The following is a 22,911-nucleotide window of genomic DNA, read 5'->3' as shown; positions in this document are numbered from 1 at the left end:
ATCATTGTCAAGAACTTGATATTGTTTGCTGTATTGTGTCATTTTGGATTAGTGTTTTTATTGTGTTTGCTCATGTGCAAAAAATAATTATTATTTGGTTTCTAAAATAAGACAAATTGAACACTTGGACATTTTCCCAGTTAGGTAGCTACGAGTTGAACAACATCTCAAACGTCACAATATCACAAATGGAAAGGACGGCTTGGATGCAAGATTTGCCAACCTATTATATTCACGGCGCCCTGCATTCACACTCTTCCTACCTACATTACATCTGGATATTTGTGTGGACATTTCCTGCCCTTGAGCCCCGTTTTTGCGCAGGAGATTCTGTAGCTCACAGTGAATGAGGTGTGATAACGGAAAAGGAGAGAATTATGAGGATGCTGTGGAGAAGTCGCAATAGATAATGTGTAACGTCGCACTTAGTCTCTTTCCTAGATTGTGAACCAAAACGGGGGAAGTCTTTAGGTTAAAGTATTTATACTAATTAATGTTAGTTTATACCAATTATACCAATTATAGCAATTCATATTAACAAATAAATTTCATTAATGAAACACACACGCATATTTTTTGAGCAGTATATATATATATATATATATATATATATATATATATATAGAGAGAGAGAGAGAGAGAGAGAGAGAGAGAGAGATTTATAACTATATCTATATATCTATATTTCATATGTATATTATATATATATATATATATATATATATATATATATATATATATATATATATATATATATATATATATATATATATATATATAGACACACATGCGTGTTTCGATTTCGTCATAGTTTACCCCCATAACTCCCAGTATGTTTCTCCAATTTTGGAAAAATTAGGAAAACGACGTCACCTCCCGTGAATAAATAAACAATATCACACAGAGCTCTGTCTGTATGGCATGATGCCCCGCCTCTAAGCGCGTCCTGCGCGCTTACTGGATGATTGCTCCTCTCCTCTCTCATCTGATTGGTCGGGACTCATGACACTCCAACTAAACCCGGAAGTTGATGAGGAAGCGGTAGACAAAACAAGTGAATTATCGTGCTGGTCCGCGATTAAAACCAGAGATATGGACGTTGTTGTTTCGCTCACAAGCTGAAAGTATGTCACACTTTCTCAAATCGCATTAATTTACTGCATCGTTTTGTTACATAACCGAGAAATAGCAGATTTAACGGTACGTAGGAAGCCAGAGCCTCAGGTAACGTCTAGCCTACGCCCATGCGTTCAGAATTGGGTAAGGTTGATCCTTTGTCGCTGTTTGCTAAACTGGCATGTCTTTCTCTTCAGCTATAAAACTGGGTCTGTTTTAGCCATTTTACTGAGAGCTACAGGTTTTCTTCCCGTTTAGACAAACCAGGCCTCAATCTGTTAAATTTCAGGCAGCGATCTCTTATTCTGTTCTTTTTATTTCAGCATTTTCTTTTCATAATTCAGCGAGTAAATGTTACGGGTCTTGATAAGAGGAGACTGGGGTGACTCTGTCATAAAGCTGTAATCACACAAAATACTATGATACATAAAACAGTAATAAAGTCACTTCTGACTTTTTAAATGTGGCTAAATTAATATATTTTGAGAAAAATTCATAGTTTCACATAGTTGGATTCTGAGGTTTCTTCATATTTGTGTTGTTAATGCGTTTGTTAATGATCCTGCTCTGTAATCTCACTGCATGGCTGTGTAATACACTGAAACTTGTTATAACCATAATTCGTTTTTCATGTGGAAGCAAAAAAAAAAAAAAAATATATCAGCGTTCACTGCAACAACAGAGTCTCACACTGACAGATATGAAAGTTTATATCTTTGCAATCCTGCTTTGCTTCAGCAAGCAGGACAGCTAGAAAGGTAAAAAAATAAAACTCTCCAAATCTCACTGCAGCACAGAGTGGCATTATCATTCCTCCATACCGACCATTAAGGGGTCCTAAAAAATTGGCTTTTTTATCCAAGGGTCACAGACGTAAACACAAGAAGTCTGCTGTGAAACTTTTCTGGGGCTCTAACATAAATCATGTGCTCTGATCAGATGAAACTAAGAATGAGTGTTTTGTTTACACATCCCCCATCTGTGTGCTTCAACCATTTAATGTGTTTTTTCTACAAAACTTTAACTAATATATGTTGATTTTGTAAAGGCAATTATTCCTTAATGTGGGATTTTTGTTTCCATATTGACATTTTTTGCAAAAACTAAAGGATGTTTCTTTTTGTAACATTGTGATATTGCAGCAACAAAACATACATTTTCTTTGCACACCTTTGCCAAAGGTACCAACAAATGTGGTCAAAGCTGTGTCATTATATTAACTGTGCAGGACTGTTTTGTGTTCTTAATACTTTACTTCAGTCAGCAGTTGGTGGAAATCTTGATTTAAATTTTTTTAAAGAAATTCTCCAACATATTTTACAACAACATATATTCTGAACCTCAGTCAGAATCAGAATCAGAAATACTTTAATAACCTGAATGCTTCATAAAATTATATTTCCATATTAATTTCCATATTAACCCCCCATATTAAGGAAGTGCAGCATCTGTTAGAAGTCTATCAGAAGGGACTTGATGCACGTTGGCGTTTTTTGTAAATGTTATTGCGTGTTCTGCAAAACTTGTGCAAGTAACTGCGAAATATTTGACACACTTGTTGTTTCATCGACTGTTTTTGATGTCGTAAAGAAACTCAAAGGTGACTCCACATAACACCTCTCAATTTGCGTTTCTCCTCACAGCAGCAATATGTCGACTAAAGAGGGTGGGGGTGCCAAAGTTGGCTTGGCTTCCCCTGAAAAAATGGCCTCGGACAAAGGCAGACAGAACCAGAACCAGCGTGGAGCCGAGGCGACGGGCAGCAATGCCGACACCAGCATAGCAGCAAAAAACCTGGCTCTGCTTAAGGCGCACTCCCTGGACGTGAAGTTTGACGTTGGAGAGGAGTACGACGTCATAGAAACCATCGGTACCGGGGCCTACGGTGTCGTTTCGTCTGCCAGAAGACGGGACAACGGTAGATAGCTTGATGTCTTACTGTGCTCGAATGTGAACACCTCGTTTACCTGTAATTGCTCTTTGATCGTTTCCACTCTGTTCCTTGCGTTTACCTTATACAGGCCAGCAGGTGGCAATAAAGAAGATCTCCAATGCTTTTGAAATGGTGACGAACGCTAAGCGGACGTTGCGAGAACTGAAGATCCTGAAACACTTCAAGCATGACAACATTATCGCCATCAAAGACATCCTCCAGCCGAACCTTCCTCACTCCGCCTTTAAGTCTGTGTACGTACCTTATTGCTTTTAAGCCGTTTGGGTCAACCTTTCGTAACAGGGACAGCCCATTTCCTCCTCACACTGTAGTGCATTTCTTTGTTTTGGTCCCTTTTTATGTGACTTGAGTTGCTGTTCCTAGCTTATCTGTGTGCTGCGGTCCTGTCTTTGCAGATACGTGGTGTTGGACCTTATGGAGAGCGACCTGCACCAGATCATTCACTCTGCCCAGACACTAACTCCTGAGCACACCCGCTACTTCCTCTACCAGCTCCTCCGCGGCCTTAAGTACGTGCACTCTGCCAACGTCATCCACCGTGACCTTAAACCCTCTAACCTGCTGGTGAACGAAAACTGTGAACTGAAAATCGGGGACTTTGGCATGGCGAGGGGTCTGAGCTCCCACCCCGAGGAGTCTTATTCCTTCATGACGGAGTACGTTGCAACGCGATGGTACCGCGCCCCTGAGCTCCTGCTGTCTCTCAACCATTACAGTTTGGCCATTGACATGTGGTCTGTGGGCTGCATCTTTGCAGAGATGTTGGGACGCAAGCAGCTTTTCCCCGGGAAGCATTACCCGCACCAGCTCCAGCTCATTCTCAGCGTGTTAGGCACTCCTCCTGAGAGTTTAATCGCCGCCATCAGGGCTGACAGGGTGCGCTCCTATGTCCAGAGTCTCCCGTCTCGGACACCCGTGCCTCTGGCCAAACTGTACCCACAAGCCGAAGCCTCGGCTTTAGACCTCCTGCGGGGCATGCTGCAGTTCGATCCTCGGGAGCGCATCAGCGTGACGGAGGCCCTGGACCATCCGTACCTGTCCAAGTATCACGACGCGGACGACGAGCCAACTTGCGTGCCAGCTTTTGACTTTGAGTTTGACAAGCTTCCGATGAACAAAGAACAAATTAAGGAGGCTATTTTGATGGAAATTCAAGACTTTCACAAAAAGAAACTGAATTCTCGTCCAAGACTGCAGTTCAGGCCGTTGCCGAGGATCAACAGCGGAGCTGCAGAACAAAGCAGTAGCCAGCCAGCAACTGTCGACCTGACGAAGCAAACACTGGCCGCGATGGCGCGGCACCTTGAAGCAAAACAGATTCAGCAACAGCAAATGAGAGAGATCAAATCCCAGCAACAACAAAACAACCCACCAGCAGATGTGAACCAAGCATTTACAAACCAGGCTGAGCTTGTCCCGCCCTGTGCGCCCCATCATTTGCCCCTCCTCAGTAAAAGCGAAAGCGGTCCAGTCGACGTGGACATGCCCAGTGCCAACTCTGACAGCGGTCAGCCAGAGACGATAGATCTAACCACACCGGTGTCCGCTCAGGACTCTCAGTCAGAGTCGATGAGAGATGGCGAGGCTCAGGAGGGAGTACCGAACATCCAGAGCCAGCCCACCTCCAAGCCCACTTCACAAGCACAAACCATGACCCCGCTGCCAACCACCATGTCTTCCCTGTCTCTGTCAGCAGCACAGGCCCAGTCTCTGTCTCAGTCTCTTTCACAGTCGCTGGCCAAGAATGCAAGGCCTCCTCCACGTCCTGCAGAGGGAACCAGAAAGGAGGGCGCCATTTCTGAAGATACCAAAGCTGCCCTGAAAGCAGCTCTGTTAAAATCAGCTCTGAGAAATAAAGCCAGGGGTGGTAAGTGTATCATATCTGCAATTTACTGCAAAAGTATTCATCATACACCTTAAAGTCTTAACGTTACCATCTCAAACCGTAACGTGTTTTATAAGTGATAGACCAACAGGAAGTAGTGCAAAATAATTAAGTGGTTGTTAAACAATATATGGTTTTCGAATAAAGAAAAAGAAAAGTCTTGTGTGCATTTGTGTTCAGCTCCAATAGGTCAATATTTGCTAAACCTCATTTCAATGCAGTTACAGCTACACGTCTTTTGGGGAGTGTCTCTAGCAGCTTTGCACATCTAGAGACCGACTTTTTTGCCCATTGTTCTTTAGCAAATAGCTGAGGCTCAGTAAGATTAGATGAACATCAGTTTTCTGATTCTGAGTTGGACTTATGACCAGACTTTGACTGGGTTGTTCTGCCACATGAATTTATTTTGATCTAAAACATCCCACTGCAGCTCTGGTTGCCTTTTATAAAGGTGAACCTCCACCAGAGACTCAAGTCTTCAGCCGCTTCTACTGGGTTTTCTTCCAGAATTGTCCTGGATTTAGCTTCTATCTTCTCATCATCTCTGACCATCAATGCTGAAGGAAAGCTTCCCCATGGCATGATGCTGCCGCCATTGTGCTTCACTATGACACTGTGTTTAAAGCATGGGTCTGCGATTTTTCCGGAAGTTTCCCCAAGTCCCCTTTTGAATAACTGCACAAAAGAACAACTAAAGGCCTCTTTTTGGTAGGAATATGGTATGACGTATGGAATGACAGACACCATCTCTCTGTGTTGGTCTCCAGTCTCTTGTTTACATAGCCGGGCCAGCGGCGCGTGAGCGCACATGCACGTGAACAGCTGCCACTCAAGGCTTAGCCCCTCCCTCCAAGTAAAATGCCGCCGTCAGAGCCGTGTAGCGACGGGTGAGAAGAGGGTTGCAGCTGAAGTGGAGGTAGAGAGTCGGGGATTGATACACGACTTGTTTTGGTCTACAGGCAGTGCTCAACAGCGCCCCTAGTGGTGACATTTCGTAGCCTGGTCAGCCAGCCTGACTAACGGCGTATACACAGTGTAAGCCGGTCTGGAAAGAAGCCGGTAGAGCCTGATTTAAAAGGCGGGACTAACAAAGTCAGCAGGTTAGAACCAAGCAGATAACTATGGATGTGAGACAAAAAAAAACAAGCAATGCGCTCTGTTTTTGTAATTTATAGTCTGTGAAACATGGCAAGCCATTGAAAAAACTCTCCAGTAAACAATTTTTGCCGCTTTTGTAAAAAGATCTGAGGATACGTGGTGAACTCACTAGGGCTGAACGATTTTGGAAAATAATTGAATTGCGATTTTTTTTTAATCTTAATATTGCGATTTAATGCAATTTTTTTTTCAGTTTAATTTATCATGTCTTTTTAAACAAATACAAACAACAAATCAACCTGTTTCATTGCTGTGCAGATTAGGTGCTAAAAGAGCCGCTGCGTCTCAACTCAGAAATTATTGCGTTCTACCTACGATAAATTTCAACCAAAACTGCGATTTGATTTTGACATTTCTCTGCATTAACCACAAGCAACAAAAATGGCCTCTAGATAAAGATGTTTGTAAACAAGGACTATTTAAAACAACAACTTTTAATGTTTTTTATTAATCAGAATATTATTCAAGAGAACAGCTTTTAATTGATTTGGACATCAATCCTTGTTGAACATAAAGTTCAACCAACAAGTAAGTCTATGTATTAAACTGATTGACCAGAACTTAACGCTGTGGTGAGATTCCTGAAAGTTTCTGGTAAAACAGTACGGTTATAAAAACTCTAAAACAAGTAATAAAATTAGATTATCTCACTGCTGCAGCTCTCTTCCCTTCCATGTGGAGCAAACCCACTTTAAACATAATTACTGACACCTAAAGGACACGTCTGATCCATTAATTGCTATGTAGCCAAAAATTGCAGACCTCTGCGATTTGGAAATTGCGTTTTTTTTAAATTGCGATTATATTGCAAATGCGGTTAATTGTGCAGCCATAGTACTCACATGTACTTTCTTAATTTTCCAAGGCACCAAGCAACAAAAATCTCTGTATGTATCTTGACTGTTATAATTACAGAAAAGCGCTGCTGCATTATGGGTTATTCTGCTGCTGAGTGTGACGCATCGTAAAGTCCCGCCTCCCGCGCTGTGATTGGTCCAGCCTGTTTTTAGACCAGAGAATATGGAGCCTTACCAGACTGACTTATACCCCGTAGTCAGTCTGGCTGGCCAGGCTATAAGTTTCACTTATCTGCACCCTGCAGCTCCTTGCATCCTCCTAAAGAACAGAGCAATGCTTTAAAATATAAAGATAATTTGAAAACAATTTAGCTAGTTTATTTTTCTGGGCGCCTTTATGGAACATATGCAAAATATTTCCACAAATAATAACACTAATTGTTTTTTGTTTTCAAAGAGGTAATTTTTTTCAGTAGGTTGCAAACTTTTCCTGTAAAAATGTAATCTCCCGTTGAAGGAAATGTATTAATCCTTAAAACAAAAAAACAACTTCAATTTTGATAAAAGTTTAATTTTAAAATCTGAACACATTTCCTTCAGTTTTTTTAAAATAAAAATAAAAACAAGCTGTTCTGTTTCAAAGGGGCATGTTGCTTTTTTTTTTTTTTGGCTCTAAAGACATTTTGTTTTGCTGAACTGAAGGCAAAATGGCTCTGTGGTTCTTAGGGTTGTAAAGGTTGTTCTACCCTGATTGAGGTGGTCGTCCATGTCTTGCTAGGTCTGTAGCAGTACCTCACTCTTTCCTATTTTCAAATGATGTGAGCTGTTTAAAGCTTGGGATGTTGTCTTAGAACCCAACCCTGGTTTAAACTCTACCTCAACTTCCTCCCTCACCCGTCTGCTGGGTTCCTTGGTCTTCGTCATGCTGGTTGTTCTCTTTATGTTCTCCAAAAAACTCTGAGGCCTTCGGAGAACACCTGCATTTGCATAGTCAGATTATACAAACTCAATTTACTAATCAGGTGACTTCTCACTGCAAAAACAGAACTAAAAATAAGTAATATTTTCTTAAAATGAGTGTATCTGTCCTTGATCTGAGCAGGTAAATAAGATGATCTGCCAATGGAATAAGACTTTTGCACTTAAAATAGGAACAACTCATCTCCATCATCTTATTTCAAGTGCAGGATGTCTAATTATCTTATTTTAGGGGTCGAAATACTCATTCCATTGGCAGATATTATTTACCTGCTCAAATCTAGGACAAAAACAAACATTTTACTTATTTTTAGATCTGCTTTTGCAATGCTGAAGGCTAAGATTGCACTAATTTTATGAGTAACGGGGGCTTAATACAGATGCACACCACACTTTTCAGATTTTGAATACTTTTGCCAGGCTCTTTCACACACGAACTGCTAAGACTTGATATCATTTCCGTCTTGCAGATGGAGGCGCCTCGGCGCTAGGCGTTGATGGTGGCACCGGAGGAGGTTTGTCCTCTGCGCTGTCTTCGGTCCCCGAGTCGCGGCGGCCTGTCACGGCCCAGGAGCGGCAGCGAGAGAGGGAGGAGAAAAGGAGGAAGAGGCAGGAGCGAGCGCGGGAGAGGGAGAGAAAAATGAAGGAGAAGGAAAGAAAAGAGAAAAAACAGGGGGATTCGTTGGGCGGGGTCCTGCTGAGCGACGACGACAAAAGCCTCCTGCAGCGCTGGACTAAGATGATGGACAGCTGCAGCGAGAAATCCCAGACTGCTAACAACGACGGAAAACCCAAGGATTGTAGCCTGAGTTCCCAAAGAATCAGTGAGAACAATAAAACAAACTTGGAGGCGAGGAAAATCCAGCCTCACGAGCAGCTAATCTCTCAAGTGAAACCGTTTCAGCCTCCCACCGCCCAGCAGCTAGCGTTACCTTTCTCCATGAGCCAGAGGAAGCCTCCAGGAGACGTAGGTGCTGCTGTGCGGGGAGGGATGGACATGATGGCTGTCACCGGCGGATATGTTAAAAACGACGCACTCCAGCCTCACGCTGAGGCCAGCGGGGAAAGCGGATTCAACGGCGTGGGGAGCTGGAGCGGCCAACGACTGGAGACCAGGCCAGCGCAGCAACCCAGCGGCACACCTCAGCCGGCGGCCGGCTTCCTTCAGCCGCAGCTCCAAGCACAGAGCCAAACTCAGGCCGACCCCAAACCTCAGGCACCCCTGCTGCCCCTGGAGAGCTTTTTGTCCAAAGCTCCTTCGGTAACCATCAGACAGACCAATGGAAACGCTGACGTCAGAGGTCTGAACAGCCTCAACTCATTGACTGCGAGTACGGGCCTCCTGGAGAAGCTTTGCTCTTCTTTGGGTGAGAAAACGGCAGCACCTGGTGTAAACCATCTCTGCGGGACTTTAGGGGTTCCCTCCCAGCCTCATCCCAGCTTAGGATTCACAGACACGGGCCAACAAGGACCCTCTATTGCCCCTGACATCCACACAGTAACGCTGCAGCTCTCAAAGTCCCAGGTGAGCGGTTTTGTTCACGTTTACGCCGGGCTGCGGCCGTCTTTGTTATGAAGGGTTAATAATTTACCTGACCCAATGTTTTCCACCTTTCCTCTGGCAGGTAGAGGACATTTTACCTCCTGTGTTCTCGGTCACCCCCAAAGGCAGCGGGGCGGGGTACGGGGTGGGCTTCGATCTGGATGACCTTTTCAACCAGCCTCTAACAGAGCTGCAGCACGGTGACCGGGACAGGTGAGGTTTTGTCTTCCTACCCAGCCTCAGCTTTAGAGTTTCTGTCCAACGGGGATCATCGTTTCTGTTTCTCTGACTCCAAGTGTAGAGTTTTATCTAAACCTCGGTTGCTGTTCTTTGGAGAACGTAGCGTTGTGATTTTTGTTTTTACGTCCCTTTCTTTACACCTTTCACACTCTTTTTGGATTAAAAGCTTCTTTACACGAGGGTCGCGGCCCAAACAGCAGCAAACAACAGATTCAGACACAATTTTACACATCGGCCACAACCAGACGTGGGTAGAGTAGCCAAATAAGTAAGAGTAGCACTACTTCAACATATTTTTACTCAAGTAAAAGTAAAATGTTGTCAGCCAAGAAATTACTCAAGTAAGAGTAAAAAAGTATTCAGCAAGAAGGCTACTCAAGTACTGAGTACCTAATCATAACAGCTGATTTAATATTTAAAAATAATGTAATTGGACATAGAGAAATATAAAGTTATGTGCAAACGCTGGTATTTTTAAGACAAAAGAAACACTTTTCTAAATAATTTATTTCCAACATTAAACTTGAAAGCAATACTTCCAGCAGTTAATGTATATCCAGTATGTTAGAACAGTGCAAAGTGTTTCCAATGACAATATCTACTGTTTACTGTACGTTCATCTGACCTCCAAATGGCTCAATGAGCTCAGCAGATAGAAAATACCATTAAAATAATAAAGCTTGTGTACAAATAAGACGTCTCACTTAAACATAAACTTCAGGTTTTGTCTCTTTTGGTTAAAATTATTATATTCTTTTCTCCTGATGTTACTCACAGCAGTTAGAGTAACCAGAAATTTTACTCTAGTAAGCATAGCGATACTTGAGTAATAATGACTCCAGTAAAGGTAAAAAGTACAGTACAGTAAAATTACTCCTAAAAGTACATTTTGGTCAAAAAGTTACTCAAATGTAACTAGTTACTTCTCACCTCTGTCCACCAGATTTGGGGCAGATATGAATCCATTACAGGGTTGCATCTCAATACATTAGCGTATTAGTAAAAAGGTAATTTTAATAACTCTGTTCACATATAGATTAATTGGACACAGATGGATGTTTTCAAGTGTTTATTTCTGTTGATTTTTAATCAAAACACGTATTCCAGTTGTGCAGGTAAATGCACCTTTTGAACAGGATGTGACAGTATTTTTACTTTATTACTGTCAAAACTTTGAGATGGACAGTTAATAATATCCATTTAAAGTCTGATACAAGTATTTGTGGGGAAATGTCACATTTAAAAAAAAAAACTTTTTTGGTTGCTCTAAAAAAAAAAAATGTCAAGCTTTCAAATTTTCCTTGTATCATAATTGATACATTAGATCAAAAATAAAATGTCCTCATGTTTTATGCATTTTATATAGGGTGTGAAAAATACTGACTTAGTTAAAGAGGTAGAGGGCTCAGAAATATTTCTAACCAACATGATACATTTGGATTTATAGAGTTACACGTTGATGGCTTTCAGATTTCGTTAAAACAAAGTTCTTGCCCCTTTTTCATAGTGGGAGAAGCAACAGTATTCCAAAATAAAAGTTCAATTCTGCCTTTTAATTTCTTCTTCTTGAAACTTATTTTTCTTGAAGGTTTTTTTTAAACATGCAAGTGAAGTCATAAACATAGCAGTCGTGGTTACAGGGTTATCTGATCAGTTCACAAGGTGCTTAAAAGTAAAAGATTACAGCTGTTAGTATCGGCCATTGTCTCCATTTCTCCTTCTTTGTCACAAAAATATCTAATTTTGAGGCGACGTGTCATTCTTTCCAGAGTGTACACCTCCCTAATAATCTCTAACCATCGAGTCACACAAGGAGGTTCAGTCTTACTCCAGTTTTTGTTATTGCTTTTTTTATTTATATATACACGTTATCAGTATTTTTGATTAAATATCCATATTTTACCATGATGTAGTCGTTCAAGCTTCCACGATACATCATTTTACATTCTCTGGGTATTACATACCCCAGGATGTCTTATGTTGCTAATATTTTCCCAGAATGAGTTAAGTTTATGCCACTCCCTGGTGTGTGTTTTTTCTGCTTCTCTCTCTCCAATAACCGGTATGTCAGAAACCTGTCTGTTTACTTTTTAGTTTAGGTATGATAAATGACAAGGTCAGATTTTTCCACCCCATACATCGCGAAGAGGGAACTGAAAGTAAAATTTCCTTAAAACGAGTGTATTTTTCCTTCATTTGAGCAGCCATGTTTAACTGACCTGCCAATGGAATAAGGTTTTTGCACTTAAAATAGGAACAACTCATCTCCATCATTTTATTTCAAGTGCAGCATATCTAATTATTTTATTTTAGGGGTCAAAATTCAAATTCCATTGGCAGATAACATTATTTACTTCTCAAATCAAGGACAGATACTCAGTTCAAGAAAATATTGCTTCCTTTTAGTTCTCGTTTTGCAGTGTGTTCTTTAATTTGTGGTTGTGTTGTATTTCACACACAGTGCAACATTCCTCCGGAGTAACATTAGCATTCGGTTTTCTCTCCCATTTCTCTTAAGTGTTTTGAGTAGAATCAGCTTTTAAATGTCTCAGGTTTCAAGGATATAGTACTGAGATTTAGTTCCGCTGTATGTCTTGATCATTACGTCAATTACACTATTCAGGAATGTTACAGGTTATATTTCCCTTATAAAATATCCTGCATCACTGTAAGTACTAAAAGTGGTTCCTATTTTCTAGCCCATACCTCACATTTAAATCCTGTAAAGTCATTTATATTCCCTTTATTAACATACACATGACCATAAGCTCTTTCCTGCACCAGATCCTAAGGTTGTGATCATATAAACTTGGCCTAAATCTGTCATAGTACGCAAATCAACTCAGTCTTGCCCTTCTAATTTATATTATTTGACCAAATCAAACCGTATATTCAGAGTGTATCGAGTTGGTGGGTCCGTTTAGTCTTGGGTGACGTCATTTGGTATTTCCAGTCAAGGATGTGGATATTTGTTACAGCCCTCTTAATATCTTTCCACTGTAATCCTCATCACACCATCTGGATATTAGTCCACCTTATTAAAGATAAATTACATTTTATATTTAAATACAACATATTTGGTTGTTAAGGATATGGGAAACTGTTTTCTTCCACTGTCACATCAAGCTTTCTGAACGCCTTATGGATTTCTTATATATATATATATATATATATATATATATATATATATATATATATATATATATATATATATATATATTTTTTTTTTAATGGGGAATTGACCACTTTTTTTTGTTTTCACCCCTGTCCTTGTATCTGATCACATTCACAATGTTCTGAACAAAACCCATTTTGCAAAAAGCCATAGGTAACAGTTAAAAAAAAAAAAAAATAGTAAATGGCTTTCCATATTTATTAAAAAAAAACAATCTGGTAAAAAGTTTTGTATATTGTTCTACATTCTGATCATGAAAAATACAACCTTTTTTTTTTTTTTTTGATTCCTTTAAATGTTGACTGTTTCATTTCTCCGGCAGCTACGACTCGGCCCCCCTTTCCGCCTCGCTGTTATCTGATTGGAGCGAGGTCCACCGCATGACCCCAGCTGACCTGGAGTCGCTGCAGCAGGAGTTGCAGCTCGGCTCGCCCATGATTCTCTCCGATACCATCCCCCATGATGCCTGAGCCAACCTCAAAGACACCTTGTGTTTTTGTTTTTAACAACCAATAACTTGAGAAAGATGTTTCGAGTCATTCTTATTTTATTTTCCATAGACAACGTAAAGAAAACATTTCTTAAATCGTGCTGCATTCTGTAATAAAAACATTTTGGTACCACCTTTCTGCTGCTTTGGGTGCTACATGTGAGATTAGGAATGAAACTGGACTTTATTTTCCATTAAAAAAAACCTCCTTATTTCCCACTTTACAAGCTTTGACTACAGCTGGTTCCGATGCCACAGGCAATTTTCAGAAAGCTGTGACGTCAACCGATGAGTCAGAGGTAAACAGTAAAACAAGATCTTAATCAAGCTTTTATTTATTTTTCATAATTCTGACGTCAATTTTACTTTTAATCAAATCTAAAAATATTTTCATTCATTTAAAAAAAATATCTGGTAAAGTTCCGTATGGCTTTATGTGCATTTGGGATACAGATTTGATTAAGGCTATTCAAGACAATTTAATTCCTTCATAAGACTTTTATGCTCCCCTCCAATAAAGACAGTTTGATACTTTTTATCTCTTAAGTTAGCATCAGCATCAGGAGAGTGCACAGGCAGCTAACCAACAAAGCAGGAGCCAAGCACCGACCAGCTCCTCCGAACAGTTGGACCTCTGGTATTGTGGACTGGATGAAGTCCGTGTAGCTGGTCAGCCTGGTGTACACGCCTGGCTTGTTTTGTTTAGCGCAGCCCAGTCCAAAACTCACCACCCCAGCTTGCACCCAGGTCCCATTCACCATCTGGCAGACCAGGGGCCCTCCTGAATCCCCCTGAGGAGATGAAGACAGATTCAGATTACACCTCGGCGGCGTCGATGCACTCAGACAAGGTCTAGCCAGTGGAGGTTCTGCGAACACACAAACGGCTGATCCAACAGTACCTGGCAGGAATCTTTGCCGCCCTCCTGGTATCCTGCACAGATCATGTCATCCAGAATGTTCACCTGCTCCGACGGGTCAGGAGATGTGTTGTACATCTCCTGACAGGAGCTCTGAGAGATGATTGGCACTTGCACTTCCTGCAGAGTCCCAATTCCTGGCAGAGGGACTAAAGAGGAGAGAACCTAATGAATCATAGGTGAATTTCTAACATAATATATATTTTTAAAAACAGTTATCAACCACATTATCGTCTTACATTAGAATATTTAAAAGTTTAATCCAGTAAGTGAAACCCATTCATTGCACAGTGATACATTTCAAGTATGTATTTGTGTTAATTTTAATGTTAATTTGAGTTTATTATGGCTTAGAGCTAATGAGAATTTAAATGTTGCTTTGTCAAGATATTTAATATGACATGAATTACACCAGGCGTGTCAAACTCATTTCTATATTGGATCAATTTGGCATCATGAAGTCATTAAAAAGGGCCAGTTGCACCTGTATAGATACTTTTGATTTCATAATTTCATTCCAGTTCATAGAAATATTAATAAATAAATAAAAATCACAGTAACATCCCTTAGTCCCATTTGAACAGTTTATCTGCAAAAAAAAAAAAAAGTTATTGGGGTGAGTTAAACTTTAAACATAATTTTGAATCACTGTCTTTTTGGACATTGGGTTGTTTTAATGTGTTGTGGAAAAACTGACATCTAGTGGCAGGATGCTGTTACTTCACAGTAAAAAAAATAAAATAAATAAACATTCACTATAGAAGACAGTTTTAGCCACTTTATGCACTTTAAAAGGATATATGCCTCTATTTTATGACACAATATGCCTTTTTTGGCTCTTGAGGGCCAGAAAATTGCCGAATTTGGCCAGCGGACCTTGCATTTGACATGTAAATAACAGCATCAATGCAGCCTGTGAGGTTCTGGAAGCCCAGCTTGCTTAAAGCGGCCATCAGCTCATGTACATTGTTAGATCTGGTGGCCAGTCTTCCCCTGAACAGTGCTCTAGTTTTCTACTGGGTCGTTAAAGTCCAGCTGGTAATCATTTAGAAAGTCTCTCAGAAGAAGGAAGCATGAAATGCTCTCAAGATTTCCTGCTAGATGGATTGGCTGAAAAAAAAAAAACAGTGAAACCAACCACAATTCACCACAACGGATTGTGCACCTCAACCATATCTCCAAACTTTGGGGGTATGATTTGCAATGTCAGTTTTAATATCTGATATTTTTTCTCTCTAGTTAAAAAGTGGGTTAAGACGAGGAAGGTGACAGTTGTAGCCCACGATCCTGGATAAGTCTGTATATTGTAGTCCCTAAAGTTTTAACTGCAGCTGCAGTCAGAACCTTGTTCTGCTACAATCCTCCCAAGACTTCTGCCATCCCTGCTGCTTTTCCACCTTTCTACCACACATTTTCCATCCACTCAGTTTGCCATCCTTATGCTTGGACACTGCACTCTGTAAAAACCCAATTTCTTTCTAAACCTTTAGTGGCTTAGCCTCCTTGTGGAGGCTTTCAGTGACGCGGCTGGACAGCTGTCTAATGGAGGAGTCATCCCCATGACTAACATTTCTGGCTAAATACCCTTTTTTGGATATGTGTTGAGCCAGAGAGACTGGTAAAAGGGCTGAATTAACCCATTTTTCCTGACAGCTCCCAGGAAGGACGAGTCACCACTGGAATCCCTGTAAAATCTGTGCCTAGAGAGTTCCCTCTCTGCCTGCAGCTCTCCACAGGCTGCGTTGGGGAGGACTCAGGGGTGACCCGTCTTTAACTCGCTGGCCGAGTAAAAGACTGCATCTTCTGAGAAACCCAGGATCCCAAGTAGAGTTCAGTCTGCTGCTTGTGTATCTAGCGACCTGAAACATCGTTTTGCAGAAAAAGAGAAATCTGAGCCAAAGATTCTCCAAGAAGAGGTGGGTTGTCTCCAGTTATGAAGCGGTTTCCTTTTAAACAACCACTCCTCACGCCTGACGCTTGCTCCAGTCCAGCAGACACTCGCATCAGCGGCTAGATTGAGAGTGGTCGTCACTATGGAAGGTTACCTTTCACATTTGAACCGATAGGGTACAGATACTCGGTACCCGGGAATCGATACCGGCACTTAACTTTACCCATTTTCTGTACTTTTGTGTGTTTACGCAGTAATAAATGTTAGTTTACCAATAAAATCAAATTTTCCGTTTAACATGTTTATTTCTCAATATATAAACTTGTTTGGATCTACAAATTAACCATATTAAACAACTTATTAATTTTAGTACATGCCTGAAAAATAATTAAAGGCGATGCAATAATAAAACAAAGTTTTTCCAAAACAACAGTTAGAGGCACAGAGCGAACAAGATCAATACAGGATGTGTGAATAAAATTCAGGGAATTGTTTTAGTGCAACAGTTTCAGAGAAGAAAATGTATGTACTAAAAACATTTTATCCCAGTTTGTAAATCAGGGCAGGGCACATTTACGATAAGGGAACAGAGAGGCTCTCCTCTCTGCTCTCTTTGCTCTGACTGCAGGCAGAAAGCTGCTGTCTGTGAGACAGAGCTTGGCTCTCCAAAGACAATAACTCCAGAACGATTGTTACTTTCATGCGAAGTCATCAATAACAAAAAGAAAGATGCTAGATTTTTCCGCTAGTTGCTTTTTTGAAAAGAAGTCGCTGGGTGCGGTCTGAAAAGTGCTAAAAAAAAACAACGAGAAATTTGCTAGCTTGGCAGCAGTGACCAGGTGCTTCCTCAGATTCCCGCTGCTGCCTTTGTACTTTCGCCTCACAAATATTGCAGCGAGCTGAATCTGCTGCGCATTTTGAAAAGTGGAGACACGCTTTCTATCAGCTGTACTTTGTTGACTGAACCAGCGGCTGCGGACGTCATCACACTGTTGTGCGTGCAATACTGTGTTCATGTTCAGCATGGACAATCGCCTACTTTTCTACTCCCTCAGCGTCACAGTGATGCGTTTAGGTGCCGTTTGATTTAACGTGAATCGGTACCCGGTAGTATCGACGGGATTCAGTCGCCGAATTCAGTACCCATGCCTAGCCGCCGCGTCTTCTCATTAAACCCGCTACATAACTCACTGGCCTACTGGACGTCCTCCACTGTCCAGGGTGGTTCACAGTAGCCATGTTTCCATCCAATTGTCATGAATGACAATTTTAAGGAAACTTAAAATGATGCAAGAAAGAAAAGAAAGCAGCAAATGAGGCGTGTTTCCATCCACTGGTTTGTAAGCAAATTAACCAGGCTACGCTAAGTGTAACATTGTCAAAAGTTGACATTAGGCATGACTGTAATAAACAGGAAGTAGAGGCTGCAAACTAGCATGTACTGCACATCTAAGAAAATGGGGAGGCACTTTAAAGGATGGGTTTTTAAATCAAGAAAGTTGTAATTGTTCTGTCATGTCAACTGTAGCGTGAACTTGTTCTGTTTAATCCAGTTTCCCTTTATCTCCTCTCACTGACCTGAACAACATACGTGTCTGAATAGTCCTTGTTATCACCGTCTTCGTTGTCCATACTGCTTAAGCTAAGGCTTTGCTAATGCTAAGACCGTTTACTTTTAAATGGATCCTGCTCACTGGACTTCATGCTTTTTATGTTTAACAGAAATAGTGAAAATACATCACAGCATGTGCAATGAATAAAACAAAGAGCCCAACTCCCTCCTTGAGCTGAAAAGTGACACATTTACTTTTTCTGATTTCTGCAGGAATGAACCTGGAACAAGACGAGAAGAAATCGGCGAGGTTTACCGTCTTCGCGGATGTTTCCCCAGCCGGTGACGTAGCAGTTCATGCCAGCGGGGAACAACGTGCCCGGCGTGGGCAAACACACCGGATGGATGTAGTCAGACCATTTCACAGGGTTGGACAGCTGCAGCAGAGCGATATCTTTGCCCTCATTGGGGTCTTGGTAATCAGGTGGAATCACTATGCGGCGCAGGCGATGCGTCGACTGTTGCGGGTTCAACCCACCCAGCTGGTACCGTCCGATGTATATGATGTAAGTGTTCAAATCGGATGGACTGGAAGAGGATACCAAATTTGTTACGTTAAGCAAGAAAACAAAGGGCTTATTATACATTTTTACTGATCTTTGTGTAAAATGATTAATGAATTAATAGCTTTTGAATATTTTATACCACATTGCACCATAATTTTATCTTCAAATGTTCTGAAAACGCAGAAACCCTCAGTATGCTACTCAAAGATTTTAGTTCATTCCCTCCTTCAGAAACCACCGGCTTTGTACGCTGGCGTGACAACAGCCACTCTATCGTAAAGGTGAAAGAAGAAATGGTGTTCGACTCCAAGGTGACTAAAATCCACTTTACGTTCAGACGGTCGGAGAGATGGGGGTCCATATAGACATGTTTTCTTGAATCAAGCAATAAAAAAAAAAAAAAAAAAAAATCTGTTTCAAACTGCAGCAGAGGACGTCTGATTATTTGGGGTTAGTAAAAAGATCACGCTCCTCCGCTACCAGGGAGGGATGGAGAGCTTATTACGGTTCAGCATAGAGGCTGGGTATGGAAACCTGTCTGCAACTAAAAAAAAAAAAAAAAAGGGTTATGCTGTGTAATTCAAACTGCTATTGGTGAGAAAGATACAGGCTGGCCAAATGGAAAACTGCTTTCCAAACTCCTTTGTCTCCTTTTCATTAAAAATGCAAAAACAAGAAGGTGGGAGGTTTGTCGTTTGATCTGGACAGCTTCAGTATGCAGGTTGCCCCTATGTTTTCAATCTTAAAATGTGCTTAACAATTTACATATACAAATTTTAATGACCTGTATTTTATGTTACACTGTCTTTTAGAGTTAATTGTGCACCATTTCTACTACATCTAGTTTTCGCCCAGCATCACTTGACCAAAACAAGTTTCTTAACAGGGACAATAAAAGCAATCTTGGATAGAATTGAACAGAAGAGTGTAAAAAGAAAAAAAGAAAAAGAAAATAAAGGTGATGCAGTGATTTAAAATCCAAGCATGGCTTAGGATAACTCTGAAGCAAGGTCCGTAGTCTTCGTTTTTATTTTCTTTGGTTTACACTGACTTCAACAACAGCCGTTCTCCTATGCCATCGTCACAGGTGTTGACTTGGACTTGATGGCTTGACTTTGTTACATTAGAAAAGGCGTGATTCAACAGCAACTTGAATACTAATGACTTTTCCTACGCTTGAGCACCTTTTTTTGAAATCACTTGGTCAAACCTTGGGTCATGGTGCCTTTAATGTTGGGTTTCAGGGCCTCTATCCATTTCCCCCCTCAGACTAATCCATATCACGACAAATATAGAAAAGCTTTTTTTTATTATTTATTTATTCTTGAAAATTTTAAATAAAAATTAAATTGAGCATTTCAAATAAATTAATAACCAACATGTGGCAATGTTGGTTATTAACACGCATTACCCTATTTTTCTTTCTTGACGTCATCACTATCAGTGATGGAAGAACAGATAAGAGTGGAAAGAAGAACATGTTGCAACAGACGTTGTCGTCACAATATTCCCAACTACTATGACAATATTTTCACCCGTTTTACACACAGATGATGTTGTTGCCAGGTTTGAGTAATAGCATTCACAAAAAGAAAATGAATATTTGCTTCATTTACCACTAGTTGCTATACTCAAATGAATTAAATAAGGCAAAGTTAGCATCTGACAACTGGATATAAATTCAGCCATTTACAGGTTTAAATGACCTATTTTGGTGTCACAAGTTGAATAAGGATCAATACATAATCTGTATTTTAAATATTACATTTTGAGGTGCCCAGACACGTTTGATGTGATGAAACAGCCATTTAGACAAGAGAGAAGAAGAAAAAGCAAAGTAGTTTAGCAGCTGATAGTGTCTGGGTAGGGCTTTCTTACTTGGGGAAGCAATGCGCAGCTGATAGGACCCAGTCCGTCGTAATGAGAGAGCCTCCACAGATATGCTCATTAGAGTTCTGGAGGCAGAGAGGAAGGGAAAAAAAAAAGAAAACAGTGAGTCATTTGTGCATCATAGACAAATCCCTCTCTCAGCAGGTCAGCTCAGCAAAGAAACCCCAGACTAAACCACGCGTAAAGCTAACCAACAGGCACGGCTGTTTATCCAGTGGGTGAAAGCCTAAATCTCTGTTTTAATGGGGACTCACCTGAATATCAACCTGCCACGGCCAAGCCCCATCTGAGGCGTCCTGCCCTCCAACAATCCTGTCCTCCTTCATCGGCGGACGCCCACATTCCTGGGCCGAAGAGCCCAACAAACCTGCATAAAATGCGCATTTGTGACCGAGGAACAGGGCTCGACGACATTTAACTACCACTAAGCTCAAAGAGCTAAGAATAAGCCAAGAGTACACGGTGTCTGTTTATGAAGCAGACAAAGGAACAGGTGAAGGAGGAGTGGGGGGAGCAACAGGAAGACCCTGCGCTCTTCACTCACCTGTTACGCACCCAAAAATGAGAGAAAACAGTAACTTTGTCGCCATTTTGAGGCGTTTCGTCGACAAAACACGTTAAAAAAACTCCAAGTAGTTTGAAGCTGCTTATTTTACTAAATCGTAGAAACCCTACATGTAATCCTCCTCCTGTGGTGTCACAACAGAACCTAAAGTTTATAAAAGTTACATCTCCTTCCTTAAAAGCTACCGACAGAAATCCGTTACGCCTCCGGGCTTGTTCAAAGCAAACGGCGGTTTCTGCTCAGTTCCGAGTAACAGTTTCAACACAGGAACCAGTTACCTGGGTGGTACGTCACACCCAATCATCTTATCCCGCCCACATGACACACCTGAGCCAATTATATTAACCGAAAATTGCACTGACGAATTGCGTTCTTTGCAGGTCGGCTTTTGACCAGAAAATGTATAATTTTATAGACAAAACTAACAAACAAAAAATGCTTGAGTACAACTCAACCGAAAATTAGAAAAAAACTTGTTCTAGAATGTTTATTTATATTTTCGGATGCTCTTTTTTGTTTATTTACTGATGGTCCAGAATCAAGGCGTACTGGAGCAACAGTGTATCCAATACCACAATATTGAAATGAAAAAAAAAAAGACAATAGTGCATCAGTACATACAGTAAAGTTAGTGGCAATAATTTAAATTGGATAAAATAGTCATAAGTGTGATAGTATGTCGGCTTTATTAAGCAAAACCAGAAAGGAGACATTTCAAAGAAGTACTGAACAAACAAAATATTGACTACATTATTGAAAAAAAACTTTTGTAGTCGATGTTAATAAAAAGCTTAAATCATATATATATATATATATATATAAACTGTTTCAAAACCCCAACGAAGAGGATACAATAGGGTATCTTGGAGGCATAAATATGATAGTTTTGCATAAAAGCACAGCAATTTCTATGTTAAATAGGATAACATATGTGAGATGACACATTGTCACAGGGGAATGTGGATACATTTGGAGTAGAAGAATAAGAAGAATGGGAATCGCAACGATTCTCAACCTCAAACCAAACCTTTTAGCATTTCTCAGCAACTGCAATCCAAGGAATTTGTAGTAAATTCATAAGTAAGATGATGCCATAAGGATAATGATGAGGATGAACTTTACTGTCCCAAAGGGAATTTGTCTTGGGTACCGACTCTGGCTGCTGCATAGTCCAAACCATGGCTGTCACACTACATTCACACATAAAAACACCACCATAAAAAATTCCATTATTAAAAAAATTAATACATAAAAGAAGCATGTCACTTTAGTTTAGAGTTCTAAATACCATTGTCTACTTCCACAATTTACTGTTTGATGCTGTTTATTGCTTTAATGGAAAGCAGAACAAATGACTTCTTATAGTGGTTCAGTCTACAAGCAGGAACTCTAAGACGTCGACCTGCAGGAAGAAGCTGATACTCTGAATAAAGAATATAAGTGGGGTTTGAAATGATTGTCTGGGCCTGTCTGGTTATTGTTTCATTAAAGATGGTCTGAAGTGAGGCATGCTGCTTGACTCCCATCAACTTCATAGTTCTTTGAGTAAAACAAGTAGGTTTGGCCTTCATTTGGACAGACAGGTTACCAAACCAGGTAGAAATGGCGTCTCTAATGATGCTCTCTATTACAGCATGATTCAATGATGATTCAAATAAATACCTTCTGTTTGTATTTGTAGTTGATTTTATATTATTACTGAACTTTAAAGCCTGATCAAAATTAACATTTGAGCTTATTAAAAGTATTTTAAAATCAACAGTTTAGCTGTTTTAAAGATATACTTGAAAGAGCGTTAGAGCAAATCAGAATCAGAATCAAGTTTAATCGCCAAGTAGGTTTGCACTTACAAGGAATTTGACCTGGTATTGATGGTGCAGACAAAAAATAAGAATACAGTAAAATAAGGAGTAAAAGGATATATATACGGAAGCTGTATATACTCAGCAGACTGTGCCTCAATGTAACGCAGAAGCTTAAAAGTCCTGAATGGGGGAGAGAGACAGTGTCCAGTTTCACGGGCGGCTCTTGGCCTTGTTCATAAGGCTTGTATATATACAGTATATATATATATATATATATATATATATATATATATATATATATATATATATATATATATATATATATATATAGATAGATAGATAGATAGATAGATAGATAGATAGATAGATAGATAGATAGATAGATAG

The 22,911-nt window shown here is 40.3% G+C and overlaps 2 protein-coding genes across 3 annotated transcripts; one reads left to right on the top strand and one right to left on the bottom strand.

Moving 5' to 3' along the window:
• The first annotated feature begins 1,001 nt into the window (after nucleotides 1-1,001).
• Nucleotides 1,002-13,532, top strand: mapk7 (mitogen-activated protein kinase 7). 2 transcript variants are annotated; one of them, XM_021316730.2, is made up of 7 exons: nucleotides 1,002-1,124; nucleotides 2,760-3,034; nucleotides 3,138-3,303; nucleotides 3,466-4,937; nucleotides 8,359-9,413; nucleotides 9,514-9,644; nucleotides 13,169-13,532. In XM_021316730.2, the coding sequence occupies exons 2-7, from the start codon at nucleotides 2,767-2,769 to the stop codon at nucleotides 13,314-13,316; spliced, it is 3,240 nt and encodes a 1,079-aa protein (XP_021172405.2). In that variant the 5' UTR covers nucleotides 1,002-1,124; nucleotides 2,760-2,766; the 3' UTR covers nucleotides 13,317-13,532. The 2 variants fall into 2 exon arrangements, with proteins under 2 accessions (XP_021172405.2, XP_021172406.2); XM_021316731.2 differs by having other exon boundaries at nucleotides 1,003-1,260.
• Nucleotides 13,416-21,011, bottom strand: zgc:92313 (serine protease). Its single transcript, XM_012863089.3, has 6 exons — nucleotides 20,699-21,011; nucleotides 20,409-20,521; nucleotides 20,143-20,219; nucleotides 18,015-18,286; nucleotides 14,238-14,404; nucleotides 13,416-14,127 (listed from the first exon to the last, which is right to left on the bottom strand). The coding sequence occupies exons 1-6, from the start codon at nucleotides 20,742-20,744 to the stop codon at nucleotides 13,879-13,881; spliced, it is 924 nt and encodes a 307-aa protein (XP_012718543.2). The 5' UTR covers nucleotides 20,745-21,011; the 3' UTR covers nucleotides 13,416-13,878.
• Between the last annotated feature and the right edge of the window lie 1,900 nt (nucleotides 21,012-22,911).

Source organism: Fundulus heteroclitus, chromosome 10, assembly GCF_011125445.2.
Source record: "Fundulus heteroclitus isolate FHET01 chromosome 10, MU-UCD_Fhet_4.1, whole genome shotgun sequence".
Classification (NCBI taxonomy): domain Eukaryota; kingdom Metazoa; phylum Chordata; class Actinopteri; order Cyprinodontiformes; family Fundulidae; genus Fundulus; species Fundulus heteroclitus.
Note: the sequence above shows the minus strand (reverse complement) of the source record. Positions and strands in the feature narration are given on the sequence as shown.

Bases quoted from the DNA above. Each gene is read 5' to 3' on its own strand.
- mapk7 (XM_021316730.2), top strand. From the start codon at position 2,767: ATGTCGACTAAAGAGGGTGGGGGTGCCAAAGTTGGCTTGGCTTCCCCT. The intron at 3,304-3,465 runs GTACGTACCTTA...CTGTCTTTGCAG, and splicing joins CACTCCGCCTTTAAGTCTGT to ATACGTGGTGTTGGACCTTA. The intron at 9,414-9,513 runs GTGAGCGGTTTT...TTCCTCTGGCAG, and splicing joins TGCAGCTCTCAAAGTCCCAG to GTAGAGGACATTTTACCTCC.
- zgc:92313 (XM_012863089.3), bottom strand. From the start codon at position 20,744: ATGGCGACAAAGTTACTGTTTTCTCTCATTTTTGGGTGCGTAACAG. The intron at 20,522-20,698 runs GTGAGTGAAGAG...CATTTTATGCAG, and splicing joins CATTTTTGGGTGCGTAACAG to GTTTGTTGGGCTCTTCGGCC. The intron at 18,287-20,142 runs GTAAGAAAGCCC...ATCCTCTTCCAG, and splicing joins GCTGCGCATTGCTTCCCCAA to TCCATCCGATTTGAACACTT.